The 26,637-nt window shown below is 37.5% G+C and overlaps 1 protein-coding gene across 1 annotated transcript in view; it reads right to left on the bottom strand.

The window, feature by feature from the left end:
* LOC306856609 (ERC protein 2-like) overlaps nt 1–26,637 on the bottom strand; it is a gene marked incomplete at both ends in the record, with an annotated part of 51,415 nt that overhangs the window by 9,304 nt on the left and 15,474 nt on the right. The window contains 9 exons of the mRNA XM_079395969.1: nt 4,702–4,904; nt 7,559–7,699; nt 7,791–7,931; nt 8,461–8,598; nt 11,548–11,715; nt 11,935–12,102; nt 15,826–15,981; nt 18,291–18,365; nt 21,979–22,416. Coding sequence (XP_079252095.1) covers nt 4,702–4,904; nt 7,559–7,699; nt 7,791–7,931; nt 8,461–8,598; nt 11,548–11,715; nt 11,935–12,102; nt 15,826–15,981; nt 18,291–18,365; nt 21,979–22,416 — 1,628 coding nt within the window. The remainder of the gene's footprint in view (nt 1–4,701; nt 4,905–7,558; nt 7,700–7,790; nt 7,932–8,460; nt 8,599–11,547; nt 11,716–11,934; nt 12,103–15,825; nt 15,982–18,290; nt 18,366–21,978; nt 22,417–26,637) is intronic.

The following is a 26,637-nucleotide window of genomic DNA, read 5'->3' as shown; positions in this document are numbered from 1 at the left end:
TGTCAACCGAGAATAAGCAACAAGACTTTGAGCCAGAGCTGGAACCTATGAGGAAATTAACTTACTGTCCGATGCTCAAAACTATTATAAGGGCTGTTCACACTGACAGGAATTACTGCTGAATGAGAACAAAAAGTGTGTATATAAACTGCAAACCGCAGCATTTCATATTGCATCATAAATGCATAAAACAAGCTCACTTGGAATGCTGAGAAATTCTAGTATGGCTAGTCAATGTTTTGCGTATATATTACTGCTGTCAATCGATTAAGAAAAATTAACTAATTAATCGCACATTTTTTTTCTGAAATTAATCGTGATTAATCACAATTAATCCCACCTAACAATAAAGTTTTTTTTTTTTAAATATACTTTTATATTGCAATAATTTCACATTCAATCTTCAAATGTAGAAATAAATAGTTTATTTTTAATATTTGTTTAATGGCATCTTTTTTATGACTGAAGGCAGGTATCACTGATACAAATACTACTGATGTCTATGGGAAATTGTTATTTTTTTCCTAATATTCAACCATAAACTATAACCATTCAACATTACAGTATAATTGAGAGCTATCAAATTTAACATTTATTAGACCTTAAAAAATTTAAGGTCTAGTTTAAGTGAACTTAAAACAATATTCACATACACCCATTATGATAAATGTCATATATATGCGCCCTTTAGCAAGACGAAAAATATAAAGAAATTGAATAAAGTTGTCAACATTTTATTTTAAATTAAATATAGATGAATTAAAGCTACAAAAGTTATTGATTTCCTCTTTTTTCTTTTGTTCTTTGATTAACAGACATCACAGCACCTAGGTTAGGTTATTTGGCTGCTATTACTTTAACAGCTGCCGCTGCTGAAGGTGACGTGGATCTGACACGCATGTGTCACGCCCCTGTACTGTCTGTGTGTATGTTTTCCTCCCCATGTGCTCTCCGTAACCCAGTTTCTGTCTCTCGTTGATTGTGTGATTTGGTTCAGGTGTGTGTTTGTAATTACCCTCATAACCCCATGTATTTCAGTCCCAGACTGTACTGTCTGTCTTTGTCGGGTCTTAATGTTATGTACGTGTGTCTTCAGCCATTCCTAGTGTGGATTACCCCTTGTTCTGGATTACATTAAAGACTGTTACTTTGATCCACGTCTCCGCGTCGTTCTCTCCGACACAGTATCATGACAGAAGACCCATCCCACAAAAAGTATAACTGCGTGTTTCCCCTCCGTTTGTTTTCTATGTTTCGTTCAATATTTTTTTTTCTATGGACCGCTTTGACCCCTTATCCCACCCAGAACACCTCCTCGCTCGAGGATTGCTCGAGGGCCATACCAGACTATTTGTGGACATCGCTCATCACACCAGCTCCCCGAATGACATGCTCTGCGCATTCTATGACGCCAGCCTGTACACCGCGTGCAGAGCGCCGTCGTCCTAAGATGGCCCTTGAGAGGATCCCGCCTTTGTGGAGTGGATACTGGCAAGAAACGTATCTCTGTTCACCGTCAGTCCCGAGGATGATCCCGCCAGTTCCACTCCGGACCCAGAGCCCAGCCCACCATCACCCCGCTGCGCAGAGCTCAAGCCCGAGCCCACCGCTGACAGAGAGCCAGAGCCCGCCGTGACTAACGAGTCATTGCCTGAGAGAGTGACAGAGCTGAGGATCGCCCCGGAGCCCGAGCCTGTGACATCAGACCAGGTGCGAGAGCCAGCAACTAAGCACGCGATGGTGGATGATGCAAGGGAGCATGAGGGCTTAGAGATAAGCCCCGCCCACTGCACCACAGCTGAGGATGAGCTCCATAAACTGGGAGGCAGATATTTATGTGGACATGCCTATTCTCCTCCCATCTTCCTCGGACTTACCAGTCTGCCCTGAACTGTCTACCAGCCCTGTCGTTCCCCTGTCTAATGTGCTCCCGGTGCTGGGAGTCACGATTTGGTGTGTGTGTGGGCAGTGCCACCCAGCAGCTCCACCATGGCTCCTAGCTCCCTTCTCTCCGCCATGGCCCGTCAGTTCACTGACTCCGCCGGGCTCCTTCATCCCTACGGCTCCGCCTTGGTCTGTCGTCGACTATCCGTTGCCTCAGGACTCCACTCCTCCGGCTGCGCCACGTCCCTCCGGCCCTGTCTGGCTCTTCCTTCCCTTCGGCTCCTCCTCAGTCCTCTGTCACTCCGGCTCCACCGGGGCCTTCCGGATCCCCGCCTCCGCCTCGTTCGCCTGAGCCATCTGCTCCGCCTTGGCCCTCCGGATCCTCCCCGTCGCCCTGGCTCATCGTGTCGGGCTCCACCACCACCTGCTCTGCTGCCGTCGGTCAGCCCCCTGGAGTCATCAGCCCTTCCTCCACCATGGCTCCTCCCTTCGTCGGCTCCACCGTAGGTCGCTTTTATGTCTGTGGCCTGGGTCCCTCTTGGCTCCTCCTATTTCAAGTCCCTGTGGTCTCCTCCGTTGTTCCTTCTTCTGTCTGGTCCGCCCGGTCTCATCCCTGGCTCTTCCCTCCGTCATCTGCACCCTGGACTCCGTGTGCCGTCCTCCTCTCGGGTGTCCGTCTGGACTGTCTGTATGTATGTTTTCCTCCCCATGAGCTCTCAGTAACCCAGTTTCTGTCTCTTGTTGATTGTGTGATTTGGTTCAGGTGTGTCTTTGTAATCACCCTCCTTACCCCATGCATTTAAGACCCAGTCTGTGCTGTCTGTCTTTGTCGGGTCTTAATGTTATGCACGTGTGTCTTCAGCCGTTCCTAGTGTGGATTACCCCTTGGTCTGGATTACATTAAAGACTGTTACTTTGATCCACATCTCCGTGTCGTTCGCTCCGACACAGTATCGTGACAGCATGCTGTTATATATATATATATATATATATATATATATATATATATATTGCATTACATATCTATTACATATCGAAAAAGCAGAGGGGGGACGGGTGCTTTTGAAGACTTTTTTTCTCTCTCCATAAGCCTAACTAATGTCAGTGTAATCTGTTAGTAACGCATATCATAAACCCGTCTTTTTAAGTAATATATAATGGGTGTCATGCCATGAAATGTTTTTAATACGACGGACACTAATACGAATTCGCCCCATCCCCCCCGGCAAATCGCACCCTATATTTATATCCCTCTACCCGCCCGCACCCGCACTCACCCATCAAGTGTTGTCCCGCTCTGAGCATAACTTGTTTTTATAAAATATAACAAACTATAAAATATTTTCTATAAAAACGTTATTGCCCTGGCAGTGGCAAATAGCTTTGGTTTTATATTTAATTTGATTACATTAATGTTATAAATTGAGATTTACAAGAAATATTTTAACTGCTACTATATGTAAAAGGAATACTGCTATAAAAAAAAAAAAAACACCTTATTTGTTTAAAGAGTATGCAAATCAAATGTTATTGCACTTTTGTTCATATAGGAGCTCTTTTAAATGAAAAAAGTGCACAACAATGCGATTCTTTGCGATTAATTGCAGAAAACCATGCAATTAATCGTGATCATTGCCCAGCACTAAAAGGCCTATATACAGTATATATATTAAAATTAGACATTTTTAGTATTATATTACATTGTACACTTGCACCTCCACTAGTATTACTGCCTATGTAAATTAACCTTTCATGACTTTTTCAGTCACTTTGCTGTTAGTGTGAACACCCTTTTCGGATGATGTACAACCTGAACATACAGCACTAGCATGGACTTGATATCTTAGATGAATTACTCAACAACTAAACAAGAATTTAGAAGAAGACAAAAGAGATATGGAGGCAGCTGAACACGAACATGCCAAAAGACACAGATCTGTCAGGAGTAGCAGTCATCACAGCGCATGAAGAGAGAGGCTAAACCACTAAACATGAGCTCCATATCAATATTCAGAGCATGTCAGAAACACAGAATACCGATGACCTCATGAATGCATGATTCCAGGAAACAGCATAAATATTTGTAATCATCATCATATTTCACCTCTAGGAGATGCATAATTGACGGCAGCTCTGAGAGTACAGCATGGTTTGTACTGCATCAGTAACAAAACAGCTCTTCTTGACATCAGCATTTTGATGTTATACCCCAGCAGAATTTGATATTAAATACAGTAGAAACTGTCAACTGATGCTGTCAAAGCTCAAGATAACGGCAAAACAAGGACTCTGTCCTGATGCTGCTTTATGAAACTCGTGCAATATTTACACTACACTACTAATGTTTATTCATTGTTTACTAATACTAATCAGATTTTTATTCTTGCAATTCTGAGTCTACATTTCATAATTCTGCCCTTTTTTCTTGCAATTCTGAGAAAACATCTAGATATAAACTCATAAGCATTACTTTTTTTCTCAGAATTGCAAGAAAAATATGAGTATAGTGAGATATAAACATAGAATTGCAAGAAATATTGTGAGGAAGTTGCAATTATCTTTTATTATTATTATTTTATCCCGTGGCGGAGACACTATCACACTATATGGCCAAAATCATTTTAAAAAATGTAAAACTGTGCATTTATTGTATTATATATGTATGCATTATAAGGTTTTTAAGATCATAAAAACACAATCTGCCCAAGAACGCAAAAATGAATTCAGTCAAGTGTGACCAGATGTTTGACTGGCAGTGTATAAGTGACTTCACACTTTCAGAAGCATTTAAAAAGTAAATAAGTGGCTTTTTCTCACCTTTCCAGTTCTGCGATCTTCTTATCCTTGTCATTTTTCTCTGTCTCCACCTCTCTCAGAATCTCCAGTAACCTCTCAACCTCGGCCTGGGCTTTGCTGGACTCCTCTTTGTAGAAGGACACCTCCTTTTCCAGAAGTTTGACCCGGTCCACATACTCAGGGTTCCCACGTGAGCTTTGCTGCACCTCCATATCATGAGCCTTCTGTATGACGATCATGGGAAGGCATCACCACAGAAACCAGTTAAAACACAGTCTCAGTCAATCAAAAATTCCTGCAGAAGCATTCCCAGTTCGCAATGCCACTCCAGTTCATACACCAGTATTGCAGACTAGAGGGCTCCACAAAGCAGGTAATTAGCCAAGCTTTAAATATAAGATTAAATGCACATATTTGTCTTGCTGCAGTTGAAACAGAATACAAGAGATCAGGTAGTTATACATAATTTTCTTTGCAATATTGAAATGCAGCCTTGCTTAATTATTAAAACACTGTGGGCATTCTGAAACACAGTTTACATTGGTGTGTTGAAAATGAATGCACAATGGATCACACACACAATGCAAAATTGAAGAAAGCGACAACATAAATAATCCAAGATAATGTGGTCATACAACCAAAGGTTGCAACAAGTCAAAGCTGACAGCAGATTCACATGACATGAGAAAAAACACACACGACAGAGGAACATGCAACGCAACATGCAAATGTGGATTTTAGCTCCATGGTTCAGTGGTAAAATTCTTTGCAATGCGTTTGCCTTCAGACATATACGTGTTCAAGTATCTGGGTATTAATTTCAAAAACAGATTAGTAAACACTGGAAGCATGAGGAAACAATACAGTTTTTCCACATTTCACAGAATGCCCTTGAATCCCAATTAATTCTGTTTTAATCATGTTGGTTGGTTATATGATAAAAACAATAAGAAAATATTAAACAGGATGCACATGCAAGATTCTGAAAAGATCTGTATTGCACCCAAACTAAGGAAGAATATTTTAGAAAAATAAAGCAAAATTATTTACACTTACATTTAATTTGTGTATTGCACAATTTACTATACATTATTTATATTTCCTCTAAATAACCTACAACTGCTGCATCCTGCAGACCTCTACTCATACAACAAAAACCTCCAAAAATAGCTAGACGTCAATATAGTTTTGCTTGACATAGTAATTAAAATCTGTATCTAAAATACATATTGCATTGTTTCTGAACTGTAAAGTTCGTCAGATCCCCTTCTTTCTAAAGCAGCAGGGTTGAATTCATATAAGTTAAAGTAGAAAGAAACTAAGAGTATAGTGTCCTCATGTTTTCAATATGTGCTAGTAGAGATCCAGAGAGACACTTACGGGATTGTTCATTTGACTGAACAGCTGCTCTGCTTGCTACATTGCAAAGGAGGGAATCATGGGAAATGAGGAGGAGGAGGAGGATGAAGGGACTCAGTAAAACAGCACAAGCTTTATCATTAGCTCTTCTTTCAGGATAATGATAATGTTCTACACAGGAGAATATAAATAACTAGAGGACAACATAAGAACAAAAAGAAGCCGACTCTGCGTGTCTAATCAGAGTGAATCGCCAACCAAAACAGCATTTCTGATCAACATAGTCAGATTTCAAACATCTTAATTGAACTATATGCGCTTCTGATACCCAAAAATGCCATTTAGGTAGGCAGTGCATTAGGTTTTGAGACATAGCTACTGTCACATAAGAGAAATTAGACAAAGAAAGGAGCTCATCACCACTTTCATAAAGTTTCCATGATGCCCTCTAAAATGAGTGGCCATTAAGCTGATGCAGAAAACACATTCAATGACGCAACTGGCTAAATCATTGAAAGTAATTCCAGATTGATATCGGTTTTAAAAATACAGATATTCTTAGAGCAAGGTGGCCGATGGCGTATATACAGCCAGAATATATACAGCGAGACCACAGAGAAAACCTGGGATTTATTAAAAATGAACAGAAATGTAACAAATATATTTTGCACTGTCACCAATCAAATCAGCAAATTTGTGACACTGAGTATATGCACTCCTTTGTACAAAACGTTTTGGTCTTTTAAAAAGTATTTTAAATACTTTCCTAAAAGATTGCTATGCTTAAAATTACATACTGTACACTACTGTACATTTTTTAATATTGTGAAATATTATTACAATACAAAATAAGTAGTTTCTATTTTAATATATCTTTTAAATGTAATTTATTTCTGCAATGCAATGCTGAATTCAGCATCGTTACTTCAGTATTCAGTGTCACATGATTCTTCAGAAATCTTTCTGATTTAACAAACATTTCTTATCATCAATGTTAAAAGTTGTTCTGTTCTGTCAATTGTTCTGTTTAATATGTTTTAGAGGAAATTGTGATGCAATAATTCTTTACTGAATAGAAAGTTCAAAACAACAGCATTTATGTACAACGTAAAAATCTTTATCATCGCTTTTGATCAATTTAGTGTCTTCTTGCTGAATAAAAGTATTATTTCCTTTAAAAAACAAATCTTACTGACCCTAAACTTCTGAAAGGTAGTGTTTATTACATTGAACAAAAAAATAAAATAAATAAAAAATATATAAAAATAGAAGAAAACAGCACAATTCTGAAAATAATTATCTAAAATTCTAAATACACATAATTGCTCAAATTAAACAATGACAAAATTAAGTCTAATTTTAGACTCAATACACACTATATTTAATAACTAAAAATATATGAAAACCAAAATGTGGATTTTCTATTGACAAAACTGTGAAACCACTTCCTGCCAATCGGCCAAGCGCCACAGTTAAAAAATGATCCTGGTAAAACTAAAATGGCCAAAATTGAATATACCTTCTGTAGCTGTGTCTCCAGTTTACTGCATTCCTCTTTCTTTTGCTCGATTGCGATCTCAAGGGACTTGAGTTTGGAGTCTTTCTTGAGACCTGACGAGGCCAGCGAGGAGGCGTGCTCTTTTAAATCTATGAGACTCGACTGCAGGAAGAGCAAGACGAGACCACAGCTGACAGTCCTACCAAAAACTCACAGAAACACAACTGAAACGGACACGCAATCGCTGACGTACCTCTTTCTCTGTTAGCTCCACTTGTAAAGAGTTCACCTTCTCTTTCAGGTCTTTATTCTCTTTTTTATATGAGTCCACCTCCTCCAGTCTCTCTCGGTCTTCCCTCTCCCTTTGCTCTTTCAGACGCTCGATAATTCGCTCCTGTGACAAAAACACATTTCACCTGAACTCAGGGCTAATTGAGCATGCTAAAACAATTTCCACTTCCCTAACACTCAAGGTTTATCAATAAATGTCTGTGAATGTCTTCATTCTTCACAGAGTAGCGGGTAAATTCACTAAAACTTGACATAAAAATGCTGAACAATCCAACTAAAGTATTCCAGATCATGGTAGTCTCTGAGCATCTGGCCTGAATGCTGAGAAATGTGCTGTATTTAATTAAGTTTTTGTTACCTGATTTCCATAATTACTTTAGAGAATCAGGTGCTAAAACAACACAGTATGTGCAAATAAACAATGCTATCAGCAGGTACAATTTATTTCCTCAGTTCAAAATACTGTGAATATGTCATGCACAGTCTGCTGTCGAAGGCAATTTCTTGAACTTTGAACTTGACTTTATATTCTCCAAACACCTAAATCAGCATATACGAGGCAGGTCTGATTTTATTTGCTTCTGCTCTACATTTTCATTTCCTTTTGTGATGTTTGGGACTGTTTCTGGTACCTTCTCAGACAGGGCTTCCTCTAGCGTGGCGAGGGCAGTATCAGTGTTGCTGGAGTCCGTCTGGAGAGACTTCACTCTGTCCTTTAGATTCCCGAGCTGTTTATCTTTATCCCTCAGCTGCTCCTGAAGGTTCTCAATCTGAGAGAGAGGAAGAAGATAAAACGAGTGTGGATTTAGCAAACATAAAAAAAAAATAAAAAAAAATTGATTGCAAACTCAACAAAAAAAACAATGGAATTTTTCAACTGACTTTTGGATTATGGCAGAAAATAAGGTCTGTGACCGACAGCAGTTTAAGAAGATTCTTACATGTTTTGTTCAACATGATAATCTTCACAAATGAACATAACTGTTATGAATTTTTAAGCCTAAATACAATTGCCCGAAGTAAAAATTTAGGCTATAAACGAATTACACCACGGCTGCATAACTTTTTTTAACATTTCAGGCATTTAATCAAAAAGCTATTAAAAAAACAACATGAAAAAAACATTGACTTTGGAACAGTGGAACTCATTTCTGGATTTTAGGATTCCTGCATCACTGTATTAGCGAAACCTGTTCATTCAATCAAGAACTGCACTTCAACTTGGTACCACTAGGGGTGCTAAAATTACATACTTCATCTTAAAAAAAAATCACATGGAAAGGGAGTTTAAAGGGATAGTTCACCCCAAAATGAAAATTTCCCCAACCTTAAGCCATCCTATAGGCGTAGCTAGAGATTACAGTTTATAAAGTTTTAAATATGGATATTTTTAGCACCAATTCGCTTCAGGAGGCCATTATAATTCCCCTGGAGCTATGCAGAGCACTTTTTATGATGGAAGAACTTCTGACGTCTATTGGACTACTGAATATCAACACCCATTCATTGCCATTATAAAGCTTGGAAGAGCCAGGACATTTTTTAATATAACTTTGATCGTATTCGTCTGAAAGAAAAAAGTAATATAAACCTAGGATGACGTGAGAGTGAGTAAATCATGGGGTAATTTTCATTTTTGGGTGAATTATCCCTTTAAATTTGACTTAAGGTCATGCTATGTTGATTGCTGTAAGAGCTCTGTTAAATAGTTCTCAAATGCGTTTAATATGAAAGGATTAGTTGTAAAAACACTATGAGAAAATAAAGTTACAAATATACCCACAAACTGTAGGTGCACTGGTCACTAAAACATCATTTTAATCTGTAAAAGGGTGAACATACATTGTCAAAATAACAAGGACAAACGTCAAATAACAACAAATGATACTGACAATGAGAAACATGAATAAGTCAGTGTTTACTGACATGAACAGATGTATACTGCATTTACTAGAAGCCATCTTACAAACTGTATGTACTCAAGGCCATCTTACAAAGATGGATAAACTAGTGTAACGGATACAGTACCTGGGAATCTGAGTAAGTTATATGGTCTTTGGGTTCATCTTTCACCTTGTTTTCCATTTGAACGGGTTTGTGTTAAAGGAAGCCTAAGGATGTTTCAGCCCACAAGGTCTATTGCTGACTATGAACCATGGCAGTTGGTCTCTAATGGTACGGGCGGGATCTCATGGGAATATTTATGCCTGATGATGTTCTGTATGGTCAGATAATGGGCTAGATTTCACTTCCTTCATCCCCCCGCTTTTCTTTTTGATGAATGGTGCAATATCCCGTTACCCACAGTTAGGGAGCTGTATGAAGGGGCTTCAAGAACAAATTAAATTGTTTTGAAGGCAAAAGGAACTACTGGGTTGTTTCCTTGTGTAAATATTTAAGACATACAGCAGGTTGTTTTCAATGTGACTTAGAATACACTGCCTGTCCAAAAAAAAGTCACCACCTGGATTTAACTAAGCAAATAGGTAAGATCCCCCAATTGGATAATTACGGCATGGATGATTATGTTATATGTCCAAAGAATGAGGTCAACTGACTACCTGAATATACTGAATGACCAGGTTATTCCATCAATGGATTTTTTATTCCCTGATGGCACGGGCATATTCCAAGATGACAATGCCAGGATTCATCAGGCCCAAATTGTGAAAGAGTGGTTCAGGGAGCATGAGACATCATTTTCACACATGGATTGGCCACCACAGAGTCCAGAGTCAGACCTTAACCCCATTGAGAATCTTTGGGATGTGCTGGGGAAGACTTTGCGCAGAGATCCGACTCTCCCATCATCAATACAAGATCTTGGCGAAAAAGTAATGCAACTCTGGACGGGAATAAATGTTGTGACATTGCAGAAGCTGATTGGAATAATGCCACGGTGAATGTGTGCCGTAATCAAAGCTAAATGCGGTCCAACAAAAAAATTGTGTGTGTGACCTTTTTTTTGGATGGGCAGTGTATAAAATATAAGGGATCAAACCAGCACAAAGAGCAAGAGATCAGAAGTTACGGTTTAATACGGTTTGAAGCAGACTGTGGCCTTTTTTGACTCTTAAGATGTTTCCGGTGTCTGAACAACATGAAAAAAGGCTGAAGAGCCCAGAAAAGAATGCGGTGATATGGTAAGAAGAGGGCAAAGATGAAAAAGCAGTTGGAAGAAGAGCACTAAAGCATTTTGCAGTTCCTCTGAAACCCTCCACCTTCCCCAGCTCCACCTGTATAGATCTACTACGGGTTATTTTATATGCTATTTGTGCAACAGCAGTATGTCTTAAATACTCGCTGTACCATATTGTCGTATGCATTGGCAGTAAGTTCCTGTACTTACTTGCAGCAGCAGCAGCAGCAGCAGCAATAATCTATAACTACAGCAATAACCAACAGCAGCAGCAGCCCAGCAGCAGCAGCGTAGCAGATCTATTCCGCCAAGACCAAATACATTAACATTGTCATAATCATTACCATGCTAAAATCTTCCGAGAGTTGGCATGATTGAAATATTTATATTTTCTAAAATATCTCACCAAAAACACTATATAGGTGTGCAATAAGTTAAGTCTGTTACAGATACAGGCAAATCCCTTTGCTCTGGCTTAAATCACACTCTTCTTGGTACTGCTCATCAGTATTGACCGCAATCATTTCTAAATGGCCCATGAAAACTGGCCTCTGACCTTTGATTCCCGAGTGAGATTTACCTTTTTCTGCAGGACGTTTATCTTGCGTTCTTTGACTTCCAGCATGTCTTTCATATCTCTGATCTCCCCGGCCAGTGTTCCCTTCTCCTCTGTCAAGTCTTGCAGTTGTTTTGTCTTCTTATTAAGGAAAGATTCCTTCTCTTCAAGACGCAATCTAAGAGCGTCCACCTAAACAACACACCATGAACACAGAGTTCATGTAAAGCTGGTGAGATGTGTTTTCAAGTGCTTATTAAAAAAAATAAAATCCCATTAAAATAAAATAATTTACAGTAACACACAGAATTGTAAGGGACAAAGAGTTGCACCAAGGTAAATATTAAAACTTAATAAAAAGAAAAAGAAAGAAGTAAAAAATAAAATAAAATAAAATACAATAATTTTAACCTCTGTTTGTAGGATGGCAGCGCGTTGCTCTTTGGCAGTGAGGGACTCTTTGAGCACTTCAATATGCTGTTTGCAGTCTGAATTCTGATTATTCAGAGTTTCAAGTTTTGTTTGCAGAGCTAAAAGCTCAGACTCTTTTTTTGAGAGCTCCTGCTTGAGCTGGTCAATCTGAAAGAGATCGAAAAAGCAGGAACAGAGAAAGAAAATCTTATGTTATTTATAGGACAGGGAAATCGTTTAGTACATATGAGTATCTAGACAACTGATATTTTTAACGAATCATGTCATAAAATGCGCTAATCAGCTATGTTTTTTTAATAGGAAAGCTGAAATGAGTATAGGAGATTTCTTCTCTACAACTGTACTCTCCTCACATAAAAGATGGATTTCAGAACGCAATCCCCATTTAATATACATCAGCCGTATCATTTATTGATGAAATGAGTTCTATAAATATCACAACAAAACCGCCAGCTTATTCATGAGCATGTTAGATACAGCAAAGACATCACACAAAATAATACCCACGCACACGTGCACAAAAATCGAGATTTTTCTGTCAAGAAACAAGCCAGTTAAAAAACGTTGATTAGGCGGTGCAAATCAAACAAACCAATCAGAGCTCTGGATTAAAATATCATTAAAAATCAGTTTAAAAGAATAAAGTCAGAATCCCAATATCCATCTTTCATATTTAGCATGTAAATGTAAAATTAGTACAAACCCGATTCCAAAAAAGTTGGGACACTGTACAAATTACGAATAAAAAAGGAATGCAATAATTTACAAATCTCATAAACTTATATTTTATTCACAATAGAATATAGATAACATATCAAATGTTGAAAGTGAGACATTTTGAAATGTCCTGCCAAATATTGGCTCATTTTGGATTTCATGAGAGCTACACATTCCAAAAAAGTTGGGACAGGTAGCAATAAGAGGCCGGAAAAGTTAAATGTACATATAAGAAACAGCTGGAGGACCAATTTGCAACTTATTAGGTCAATTGGCAACATGATTGCGTATAAAAAGAGCCTCTCAGAGTGGCAGTGTCTCTCAGAAGTCAAGATGGCAAGAGGATCACCAATTCCCCCAATGCTGCGGCGAAATATAGTGGAGCAATATCAGAAAGGAGTTTCTCAGAGAAAAATTGCAAAGAGTTTGAAGTTATCATCATCTACAGTGCAGAATATCATCCAAAGATTCAGAGAATCTGGAACAATCTCTGTGCGTAAGGGTCAAGGCCGGAAAACCATACTGGATGCCCGTGATCTTCGGGCCCTTAGACGGCACTGCATCACATACAGGAATGCTACTGTAATGGAAATCACAACATGGGCTCAGGAATACTTCCAGAAAACATTGTCGGTGAAGACAATCCACCGTGCTATTCGCCGTTGCCGGCTAAAACTCTATAGGTCAAAAAAGAAGCCATATCTAAACATGATCCAGAAGCGCAGGCGTTTTCTCTGGGCCAAGGCTTATTTAAAAAGGACTGTGGCAAAGTGTAAAACTGTTCTGTGGTCAGACGAATCAAAATTTGAAGTTCTTTTTGGAAAATTGGGACGCCATGTCATCCGGACTAAAGAGGACAAGGACAACCCAAGTTGTTATCAGCGCTCAGTTCAGAAGCCTGCATCTCTGATGGTGTGGGGTTGCATGAGTGCGTGTGGCATGGGCAGCTTACACATCTGGAAAGGCACCATCAATGCTGAAAGGTATATCCAAGTTCTAGAACAACATATGCTCCCATCCAGATGTTGTCTCTTTCAGGGAAGACCTTGCATTTTCCAACATGACAATGCCAGACCACATACTGCATCAATTACAACATCATGGCTGCGTAGAAGGAGGATCCGGGTACTGAAATGGCCAGCCTGCAGTCCAGATCTTTCACCCATAGAAAACATTTGGCGCATCATAAAGAGGAAGATGCGACAAAGAAGACCTAAGACAGTTGAGCAACTAGAAGCCTGTATTAGACAAGAATGGGACAACATTCCTATTCCTAAACTTGAGCAACTTGTCTCCTCAGTCCCCAGACGTTTGCAGACTGTTATAAAAAGAAGAGGGGATGCCACACAGTGGTAAACATGGCCTTGTCCCAACTTTTTTGAGATGTGTTGATGCCATGAAATTTAAAATAAACTTATTTTTCCCTTAAAATTATACATTTTCTCAGTTTAAACATTTGATGTCATCTATGTTGCATTCTGAATAAAATATTGAAATTTGAAACTTCCACATCATTGCATTCTGTTTTTATTCACAATTTGTACAGTGTCCCAACTTTTTTGGAATCGGGTTTGTATATTCCCAAATCTCTGTACATTGTTTGTTAAAGTGGCCTGGATGGCAGTGTTATTTTAGTATTTTTTTATACAAGTATAGCATTTATTGATATGAATAATTCATTATAATTAATAAACATAATTAATTTATTAATAAGAATAAGCTTAGTTTGAGCAATTTTGTTGTGTGTGGTTTTTTTATTTATTTATTTATTGATATTTCAGTCATTTTATTTTTTAAAGTTGAAGTTTGTCATCTAAAACTTATTTCACCTTCATTTCAATTACCAAAAACATTTTTAATAGTTTTACAACAACACTACTGGATAGCATACTATTTTCGGTTCTTTTTCAAAAATTAAAATGATCATGTTTTTTTGGCTAAAACTACCCACAACCTCTTATGCAATGTATTGTTTTCGAGATGATTCTAGACAACAGCAATGCGTGGTAGACTTACTGGCACTGCCAACAGTGATTCAGCCAAAGTGTGTGCGATTCTAATAAACCTAAAGCAAATACACTGAAGTGTTTTGACAGGAAACACAGTCAGCACAGCCGTGAGAAATATTTACACAGATCCTATAGACTCTATTTTAATACTGCTACTTCTAGCATTACTCAGCAAACCCATCATTACAATTCCACAAGACATCCTCAAGAATGTTCTCCCACTTCTCTGACACTGGAAACCCTTTACTGCACTTAAACATTTGTGAAAAAGACACATTTATTTATTTGAAAGAAGCTCAACGTAATATTTAATCTAAGTATGGACTGATAGTGAAATTTTGAATAATATCACTGATATTATAGCAGTTTTTTTTTTTATCTTTACTGTTAAAGTAAATATGAAACAGATTTCACAACCCATTTCCTTTCGTTAACAAGAAACATGATATTCAAAGTGAAAAAAAAAAACTCGGGCGGAACTTTTATCCACAAGAATTAATTGGATTGTGCAAAGTGGCAATTGCAGTGGAGGGGTTGAAAAACATGAACAGGACAGTTGTTTCAGTGACAAAGCATGTTTTTACATTTTAAAGCAACATTACAGAGACAAACTTTTTCAAATTTGGAATAAGAAAAAAAATCTCTAACATTTTATCCAAAACTAAATTCTGAATATTTATTAAGAAAGTAAGTAGGGTCAATATTTACTATTTACTAATATTTAAGTAGGGTCATGTTTACTTTAAACAAGAAATCTTGTTCATATGACATAAAATTACAAGCTTCAAGCCAAAATATACATCTTCTGGCTGCTAGCAGTAATTAAAGGAACAGTGTACCCCCAAAAATTGCTCCAATCACCTATATTTCGGTATGTATCTCATGCAAACTGCATGGCTTCCAGAAGACTGTGTGTGGAAGTTGTGTGGACTTTTTTTAATGATGGTTTTTGCTGTTTTTTCTTTTCCGCTCAACAAATTAAATAACAGCATACAGGTTTACAACAGCATGAGAGTATCCCTTTAAAAAAACACATAGATAATAATAAAAATTATGCATTTTCATTTTATCAGTTACCTAAATGCACCGATTTCTTTGTGTCTATAGCGGTTTATAGTTTAAACTCCTTGAAGAAAAAGTTTACCTTGGTCTTCATGAACTTGGAGTGGTTTTTGTAGACCTCCATCTGTTTGATCTCCTCCTCTCGATCCTCCGTGTGCAGCAATCCACTCGCCTTTAACATCTGTATCTCATCCTCCAGGTCCCGAATGTTGCGTTCCAGGGATGAGATTTTGGTGTCCTGGATAAACAATTTAGTGGAAAAATTAGCGCCGCTGTGCTCCATCATCTTAAGTTAGTATGATAACTTTGGTGCGATTCTACGGACGGAAGCATGCCAAACCCAATTCCCAACAGATGGGATCAAAACAAGAGGAAGACAGGGATATGCGGAACTCTAACGTCTTGCAGCATCGCCAGTGAGTAGCTGCAGTACTGCTGCACAGCCAAAGCAGAATCTGTCTCTCTCATGCTAATGGATCAGCATGTAATCACCATTTGGTAGTAGTGAGCACACATCAAGCCTGGGCGGAGAGAGATGCTCTGGGAAAGCGAGCTGTACGTGTGCCTCTTTGGACTGCGAGACAGAGAGTTGCAGCGTTGCAGCTCCTTCGGCTTTTTAAATAAATAATACAATGTCTTTGGCATTAGCTATGGTCCATCTCCCATTCAGACATCTCCCATCTCGCATGCTCTCTCCGGTAACCCGCCCTTCCTGTCCGCTCTCTCTCTCTCTCTCACTCTCTCTCTTTCTCACTCACTCTCTCATCTTTTTGTTTTCACAGACATCAATAGGCACCATTTTCACAAGAGGCCTTTGAAAACCAACATCCCTTTTCCCGCATATTGCATACAGAGAGTCAATTCCTTAGGCAAAGTGTGAGGCTTATTGTCAATATTTTGAAGGCTCTGAATCCTAAATCCTTCATTATTTAAATGCAATGTAATATTATACCTTGTGCCGCTATGAAAGATAATATCCTTCTTCAGAACATAAGCAAACAGTTCACATTGCTCTCTTTTCTGTCATCCTCTCCCAAGCCTGCATTCGTGCTCTATGTGTTGTAAACAACTCCACCTGTTCCCATGGCACCAGAATCAGCATCCCTGCTCAGCCAATAGGGCGAGAGAACACTACCAATGATGCTAAAGGTTAAAAGAGCAATGGAAACAAGTACAGATGGAGCGCCTTTTGCGGTTTTTGGTTTGAGGAAAATGCGTCAATCGAATTAGCGAAGTTGCACTTTGAATAGGAGTCTATCACTTTGCATTTCGTGTCACATGGATGCAGTGGTGAATTCTGGGTAATATTTGGCTCCAATCAGAGTGGACCCGAGGGGTGTGTGCGTGCTTTGCATGAGGTCATGCTTTATTTTTAGAGCGGTGTGTAATGCTTCTGCTGGCAGGAGTTGCTCTGCCTGTAAGCGCACAAACGCACTTACTGTTTCATTCAGCCACTAAGCAGCATGCTGCAGGGGCTTTGCCATCAGACATTTCTCTTGCCTTTCTGGACCATTTCTGTTTGCCTTTTCAGCCTTTTGTTTAACCAGAGCGTGCCAAATACAACTACTCTCTCTAATGACAATACTAATTATTTGTTCAACAGGTCTTTCATGCTCACCAAGGCTGCATTTATTTGGTCAAAAATACAATAAAAACAATCATTACACTTTAAAATGTAATTTATTCCTGTGATGGCAAACATCCATAAATCTAGTCTTCAGCGTCACATGATCCTTCAGAAATCATTCTAAAATTCTAATCTGCTGCTCAAGAAACATTTCTTATTAACAATGTTAAAAAAGCTGCTTAATATTTTTTGGAAGCCATGATGCAGTACATTAACAGCATTTTCTTGAAAGAGAAACGTTGTAACATTATACAGTCAAACCAAAATTTATTCAGACACCTTCAACATTTCTCACATTATCACAGTTATTTAGCTATAGTTTAGAAAATGGTAATAAAATACGACTCAGAGTTAGAACAAATTAATCTTGATAATTTCAGATAACTTTGATAGAAAGGTATGAAACGAATTAGATTGAATAGCTGTCATCTGTTGAATTTAAGTACACAATTAGATAATACCAATTTCAACCAATTACAGAGCAATGCTTAAATCTGTTCAGTCTGTGGTGTAAAAAGTTTGCATTAGCAATTAAAGAAAAGCACTTAAGCAAAATATGGTTAGGTCAAAGTGCCTAAATAATTTTTGGCCCAAAATTTGTATCTGTTTTACTGGCAGTCCACTGTATGAAGAATTATTAAGTATAATATGTCACAGTTCACTTTATTTTGCTTTCCTCACATACATAAATGAACTATAGTGTCCTGCACACACTAGTAAAAACACTCAAATATAATTGGTGTCTGAATAATTTTTGGTTTGACTGTAAATGCCTTTACTGTCACTTTTGATCAATTAATTGCATTCTTAAATTCATTATTTAAAAAAAAATAAAACATCTTACTGGATTTAAACTTATGAACAGTAGTGTATAGTATATATACAGTATATATATATAAGAAGCATTCATAGATGGTTACCTTCATCTCTATGATGGTCTGAAGAGCTTTAGTTTTTCCAGGGTCTGGGTGAAGCTGGTTCCTCCGATGAAGCTCCTAAAGAAAAACAAAGATTATAATCAACATAATGAGAAACACATAACACAAAAATGAGCTATACACTTTAGAATAAATGTGTTCTTGTTTATAACAACTTGTTATAGTGTGAAGCTGAAATCCATTATGCAGCCCTAACCTTAAACCAACCCAAAACATCAGAAAGCAATTATTTCAATCCGTTAACATGTCTTATGTGACCGCCAGGGCCATATACAGATTTCCTAAAAGAATTTGCAGATTTCCTCTCAGATCTATTGGTTAATGTTGATAAACTGCTAATTGTCGGAGATTTTAACATTCACGTTGATAATACAAATGATGTGCTAGGACTTGCGTTTACTGACCTAATAAACTCTTTTGGAGTCAAGCAAAACGTCACCGGGCCCACTCATCGTTTTAATCATACGCTAGATTTAATTATATCGCATGGACTTGATCTTACCGATATAGATATCATACCTCAAAGTGATGATGTTACTGATCATTTCCTTGTATCGTGCATGCTGCGTATTACTGATATTAATTATATGGCTCCGCGTTATCGTCTGGGCAGAACTATTGTTCCAGCCACCAAAGACAGATTCACAAATAACCTGCCTGATTTATCTCAACTGCTCTGTGTACCCATAAATACACATGAACTAGACGAAATAACTAGCAACATGGGCACTATCTTCTCTAATACATTAGAAGCTGTTGCCCCCCTCAAATTGAAAAAGATTAGAGAAAAATGTACTGCACCATGGTACAACAGTTATACCCATTCTCTCAAGAAAGAAACTCGTATTCTTGAGCGCAAATGGAGAAAAACTAACTTGGAAGTTTTTAGAATTGCGTGGAAAAACAGTATGTCCAGCTATAGACAGGCTCTAAAAGCTGCCAGGGTAGAGCATATCCGCAAACTCATAGATAATAACCAAAACAATCCAAGGTTCTTATTTAGCACAGTGGCTAGATTAACAAATAAACAAACACCGCCCGATCTAAATATTCCCTCACAGTTTAATAGTAATGATTTTATGAATTTCTTTACTGATAAAATAGATAACATCAGAAATACAATAACAAATGTAGATTCTACTGCGTCTAGTATTTCAGCTTCATTCATCGCACCTAAAGAAAAACTGCAGTGCTTTACAACTATAGGACAGGAAGAGCTAAACAAACTTATCAGTACATCTAAACCAACAACGTGTTTATTAGATCCTGTACCCACTAAACTACTGAAAGAGTTGTTACCCGTAGCAGAAGAACCGCTTCTCAATATTATTAACTCATCGTTAGCCTTAGGTCACGTCCCAAAACCATTCAAGCTGGCGGTTATTAAGCCTCTTATTAAGAAACCACAACTAGATTCTAATGAACTGGCAAATTACAGACCCATTTCAAATCTTCCGTTTATGTCAAAAATTTTAGAAAAAGTTGTGTCTGCTCAATTGTGCTCCTTCTTGCAAAAAAATGATCTCTATGAGGAATTTCAGTCAGGTTTCAGGCCTCACCATAGCACAGAAACTGCACTTGTTAAAATTACAAATGACTTGCTTCTTGCTTCAGATCAAGGCTGCATCTCATTGCTAGTATTACTTGATCTTAGTGCTGCGTTTGACACTATAGACCATGATATACTCATAGATCGACTACAAAACCATATTGGTATTCAAGGGCAGGCTTTAAGATGGTTTAAATCATACCTGTCCGATCGCTACCACTTTGTTCATTTAAATGGAGAGTCATCACAATTATCACCAGTAAAGTATGGAGTACCACAAGGATCAGTCCTAGGTCCTCTTCTATTTTCAATATACATGTTGCCTCTTGGTAATATTATTAGAAAATACGGGATTAGTTTTCATTGCTATGCTGATGATACTCAACTATATATCTCAACAAAACCAGGTGAAACTTCTAAACTATCTAAGATAATAGATTGTGTAAAAAATTTAAAAGATTGGATGACCAATAATTTCCTCCTATTAAATTCAGATAAGACAGAGATATTACTTATTGGACCAAAAAACAATACACAGAATCTCTTGGATTACAATTTACAACTTGACGGATGCACTGTCACATCCTCTAAAGTCAAAAATCTGGTTGTTATATTAGACAGCAACTTGTCCTTTAAAAATCATATTTCCCATGTTACAAAAACAGCATTCTTCCATCTTAGAAACATTGCCAAGCTTCGAAACATGTTACCTGTTTCTGATGCAGAAAAGCTAGTTCATGCATTCATTACCTCTAGACTGGACTATTGTAATGCACTGCTAGCTGGTTGTCCTGCATCTTCAATAAACAAGCTACAGATAGTCCAAAATGCAGCGGCTAGAGTTCTTACAAGGTCAAGAAAATATGATCATATTACCCCAATTTTACAGTCTCTGCACTGGCTACCTATTCAGTTCCGTATCATTTACAAAATATTATTACTTGCCTATAAGGCCCTAAATGGTTTAGCTCCTGCGTACCTAACTTGTCTTCTACCACGCTACAATCCAACCCGCTCCTTAAGGTCGCAAAACTCTGGACTTTTGGTAGTACCTAGGATAGCAAAGTCCACTAAAGGAGGTAGAGCTTTTTCACATTTGGCTCCCAAACTCTGGAATAGCCTTCCTGATAACGTTCGGGGTTCAGACACACTCTCTATGTTTAAATCTAGATTAAAGACACATCTCTTTAGCCAAGCATTCACATAATGCATTTTATAATCTTGTACTGTAGTATATCTGATCAAATGTACATTATTATTATTCTTTAGCTTGGGATGGAACAGCAGCTACGCTAATTATGTTTCTATTTGTCTCTGTTTCTGCCACGGGATTAACATCCCGTGGTAATTAGGAATGACAGAAGCTTCAGTCTGGATCCAACCCCTAAATGATCTGAGATGACCGAACACCTGAGAAAAGATAATGCCAACCCCTCAGAGGATGCCAACGCTCAGACAACATACAGAATTACCAAATGACCACTGGAACTAGTTGAGACCTTACAATCTGACTTTGCTGCAGTTAAATTGAACTGCTGGTTTGTTGGCCAGAGGCCAATGTTTGATATTGATATTGTGATATGTTTGATATTGATATTGTGATATGTTTGATATTGTGCAGTTGCTTTGACACAATTTACATTGTTAAAAGCGCTATATAAATAAAGGTGACTTGACTTGACTTATGTGTAAAACTTTTATTTTCAATCTGAATTCTGATCTTTTTCGCTTTTTGACATTTTTATTGTTTCATTTTATTCTCTCTGAGCTCATAGTGAATTAGCTGTGTGGTTGCAACTGCGCTGGCATGGATCTCCTCATGTTTTTCTCTTGGGTTTAGATGACTCAGAGACCATATGCTGTTATTGTCTTAGTTGCATATGACTATCTATCTGACTATTACGATGGCAAACCACTTAACCTCAGATTGCTCCATGGAGATTGTTCCTGAATTACTATATTTCTCTGCTCTGAAAATCTGCTTTGAATGTGTTACATGTTCATGTTTGAAAACACTTATTTTTGCAATTCCTTTTGCAAGTTTACATCCATTACTTAAGTCTATCTTTAAGTGACATGCATGCTCCACTTTCAGCCAAAAGATTGAGTAGAACCTGATACCTCTCTCAGATGGATGTTTTCCTTCTCCTTCTGGTCTAATATCACCTCTAGGTGTCCCAGCTGAGCTTCAGCCTCTGCGATACGCCTGGCTCGCTCTTGCTCTTCCTCATCTGACGCTCTTCCTGAGGCTGGGGGAAGTCCTTTACTCTGCAGCATCTCCAACAGCTTCTTTATGGACTCGTCTCTGGCTCCTAGTGTCTGCTTCTGCGTCTCAATCCTCAGCTCCATCTCTTCCAGTGTCTTCCTCAAGAGGAAGAGCTCTTTGGCCTGACGATCGTGTTCGGCTTGGAGCCGACGGAAGTTCTCTTCGGTTAGCTCGATGGTGGTGAAGTGCTCGCCACCACTGGCCCGCGATACGCTCTCCTGCTGGAGAAGATGGTTCAGATCGCGTTGAGTCCTTAACTCATCCTGCAGGGCCTGAATGGTCAACTGGAGGTGCTGGAGAAGGAAACAAAAGCAGAAATTAACATAACAGGCACTGGGATCCTCATGTAGACAATAATCAGAAGGTATCCTCAACCAGATCCATTCGAAAACCCATCTTTTGATATCAGAAATTTTAGGTTAGATTTGGAAAAAAGGTTATATAGGCCTCACTGCGATGTATAGACATATTGCACTGCGTCCTAACCAGGTGTGGGGCAACACGTTTCCAGCATCAAGTAATTTTTCTGTCCTTCAGGAAAGTTCAAAAAATGAAAAGTGAGAAAAGCCAATCAGAATGTAATTGATGTTGGAAAAAGTTTTGTTGTTAACTAAAACTACACTACAGTATTTATTTATTTGATTTTATTTGAAATAAAGCTGTTATAAAATGAAATATAAACATTGGATTAAAAATTTGAACTTAAAAAATTTAAATTTGGAAATTTTGCCTTGACAAATTAAATAAGTTAAACTGAAGTACTAAAATCACTAAAACTTAAGCTGAAATTAAATTAAATAAAACAAATAAATAAACAAAACGAATGAACCGGACAAGGCACATAACAAAATTACTAAAACTTCAACTAAAACTATTCAAAACTGTTTTGGTAATTTAAGTAATAAAATTAAATATAAATGTCAGATTAAAAAATTTTACTTAAAAAATTAAAATTATAAATGTTGCCTTGTCAACTAAAAGTACTAAAATTAAAATTAAAACTTTTCAAATAAAAGCTAATTAAAAATATTAATAAATACTATTATACCATATATATATATATATATATATACATAGGCTAATACTAAAACAGCACTGATTTGGACCAATGAAATTTCACTGTGGGCGGGGCTATAACTGATAGCCTATAACACTGCTGCGATGTACCTGGTTTGAGTACAGATTACAAATTAACTGGTTCAATTTTGCATTCATAATTCACAAAGACTTCTATTTTCCATTTGACTGCTATTTATGAGTGAGATCAATATTAAAAAGTGAATCTTTAATAGCTAAACTGACCAATTTAGCAATATCTAGATCTATATATAACTTAGTAAAGGAATCGAGTTCAAGACATGAAGGATACGGTGGGAAAACCACAGTGAGGTCTATTCTAGGAGAGGAAACAGGAAAGGATACGGTTTCTCTTGAGAAAACACTAACTAATAACTCCTTAAATAAGGTTAATGACAAAAAACTGTGCTCGAAATAGTCACAAGATAATGGGGTTTTCGGGTCTACGTGGCACATGTGGCGCCTTTGGCAGAATGAGAGAGTATATGGGCCCAGAACTGGATTAGATAATGCAGGAAATTTAGATCATTACACATCCTTGCGCTATCACAAACAGAACACACAATTCTGACAGAAGAACAGGTTCAGTCGAGGATCACAGGCATGCTTTTGGTCAGGATTTTAGTCAAAGAAGCAGCTATTTAAGGCCTGGCTATACCCCTCCTTAGCTTATCTTAAAGGAACATGGAGGAGAAGATAAGGGAAAATGTTCCTTATTGAGGCTGTCCTTATATAATGATCTGATCCATTTAAAAGTGATAATTAAAATAGCAATGGCCTCAGATCAAGCTTGTAGGGATGCACTGATATAAAAAAATGTCACCTGTTTTATTTATTTATTTTTCCAAATTCAATTAAAATTACATTTATTTGTATACCACTTTCACAATACATATTGTTTCAAAGCAGGTCACAGAAAAATGAATGAAGCTACCTTGTATTGTAAAATCTTCATCATTCATCATCATTGTAATATCATGTCCCATTGAAGATGGTAATTGAAATCTGGTTGAAACATAGAAATTAAAATGTAAACTTAAACAAAATAAAATAAAAAATAAAATAAAATAAAATCTGCTTCCAATATTGGACCAACACAACTAAAAATCCTAATATTGGCTGAGACTGGTCACCGTTATTGTGCATCCCTAGTAGATAAGAACAACACTCAAAGAAACTCATGAGATCTGAATCCAGGGATCAGGTTTAAGGTACAGTCTGGTTTTGTTTAAAGATCAGGGACACAATTCACGCCAAGCGTGCGGTACCATGTTCTGCACACGTTAGCGGTGGCGAACATGACAACAAACCTTTGTTCTCCTGGCGTCCAACAGGTGCTGCATGATTGTGGAGTGCAACAAATCAGAAACAATGAAACACAGCAGAGTGAGTGCAGAAGGAGATGGACTAAGCAATGACACAACAAAAACAAACTGATAGCATTATTCAAAGGATTCAATTACAAAGAATAATGAGGCATTTTGCATTCAGGACATTGCTAATGGAAAAAACCATAAGAGAATGTAAAATACAATTAAATACCAGAGGAAGTCATAAAGCTAATGTGAATGATCATTCTGGAAAGATGTCGGTTATTAAACAGGATAAATGTGCTGTGATTTATTTGTGTTGTGGCTTTGTAATGTCTTCCTTTGACCAGCAGAGGGAAGGGAAGTGCTTTTTCAGACACAGGAGTGAAGTGATGTGAAGCTTATGCCAACCTGCCTTAGTTCCAGATCAAAGGGCACTCAGTCTTATGTAAGAAATGCCGTTTTGGGCTTGTACACTTCTGCCATTACACATTCCCTTCACACAGAGACAAACACACACACTATAAACACAGAGGACTCATGCAAACTGCTAAAACAACATCATTTTAGTATGTTTGATATTTGATAATGCATACATAATGCACACATACAGGCATGCATATGCTGGTGTTTTGAAATGAAAAGACAAAGTCCACAAATCGTTTCTTTATCAAATGTAAATTCACGTCCCAGTCACATTTTCATGGTTAAATAAACATTACTTCCCCTATCAGAAAAAAACAACAATTCTATTTATTTTATTTTATTTACATTAACAATGTAATCAATATTCTATTTGTTAAAGCCATATATGAATATCATCAAATTAATGTTTTTAAGTATTTTACATTTATTCCAAAATAATAACTCAAGGCAGTAACAAATATATTTAAATATATTTTATTCGTAAACTTATGTTCAGCTTTTCTTTTTAAATAGTGAACAGTTTTTTGGTTTTGTTTTTTTCTTTTTCGGATCATCAGTCATCAAATGTTGGTAAATATTGGCCACAGATTTACTTCAAATTTCACCAAGCTGATTACTCACTAAAAACTCTCACAGATCACGTTTTAATGCCATTTTAAGTCTTCTCTTGACATAAAAATGTAGTTATATCTAAGTGTGTGAGTTTTTTTAATTAGTCTTCCTATTAACGCCAATATATTGTTCAATCAGACTGATTTGTGAACACAAGAGGTGAGATTTATCGCATGAACCAATCACAGTAGATCATAACCAGTCACATCCAATCATACCACGATGGAGGCATTGCCTCCTCTCACTTGACTTTCCCCCATTCATTCTCAAATACCCCCCACCAAACACACAGCAGGCTTTAGGAGGGTCTGTTAAAACTCAATGGGCTCAGGGGAGGCACAACAGACGCCGACTCCCGCTGTAATTTTACCTGCTGGTGTCACTGTTGGACAATGTTTCTTTAGACAAATGAGTGATTTATACACTTTTTAATGTTATATTTTGTAATATGTGCATTGTTTTATTTTTGTACTACAAATATTTACTACAAATAATATTCCTACTCATTGAATATTTTGAGGAAGCACTGCCTTCCTTCTTTCCTCTCTCTCTCTCTCTCTCTCTCTCTCTCTCTCTCTCTCTCTCTATATATATATATATATATATATATATACATAAAGTTATGTTTAGCTCGAAAATTCTAATTACAGCATTGCATAATTATCATGTTTGAGTTTGAATGATCTTAAAAAATGCCCCACAGTATTTAAGCAAACATTTCTGAATTTCTTATTTCTTTATTTTGATTTAGGTGTCAAATATGACCTGGGTGTGGTCTTAGCAGGTTTTGTGAGATTCACTCATCCTTATAAATGTAACTACAGTGCCAATATTCTGTCTTTAAAAATAACTAATTGGCTTTCATGACTCAGTGCTGATACTGCGTGCCGTCTGCGCTCATTACCTCTAAAAGAATCGAATGCAGCTGTAGGGAATCGTCTGCGTTAACTGCAGGCACATTAGCAAATTAATTCAGACTCCTTAAAAAGACACACACATTCACGCACGACTGCAAGACATCAAACACGTGCACTCGTTTATCCCAGATAAATGCTACGGATGCACATGTAGATATGAACGGCACACTTG

The sequence above is a fragment of the Barbus barbus genome, assembly GCF_936440315.1.
Source record: "Barbus barbus genome assembly, chromosome: 37".
NCBI lineage: Eukaryota > Metazoa > Chordata > Actinopteri > Cypriniformes > Cyprinidae > Barbus > Barbus barbus.
This window is presented reverse-complemented; position numbering and strand designations above follow the sequence as displayed.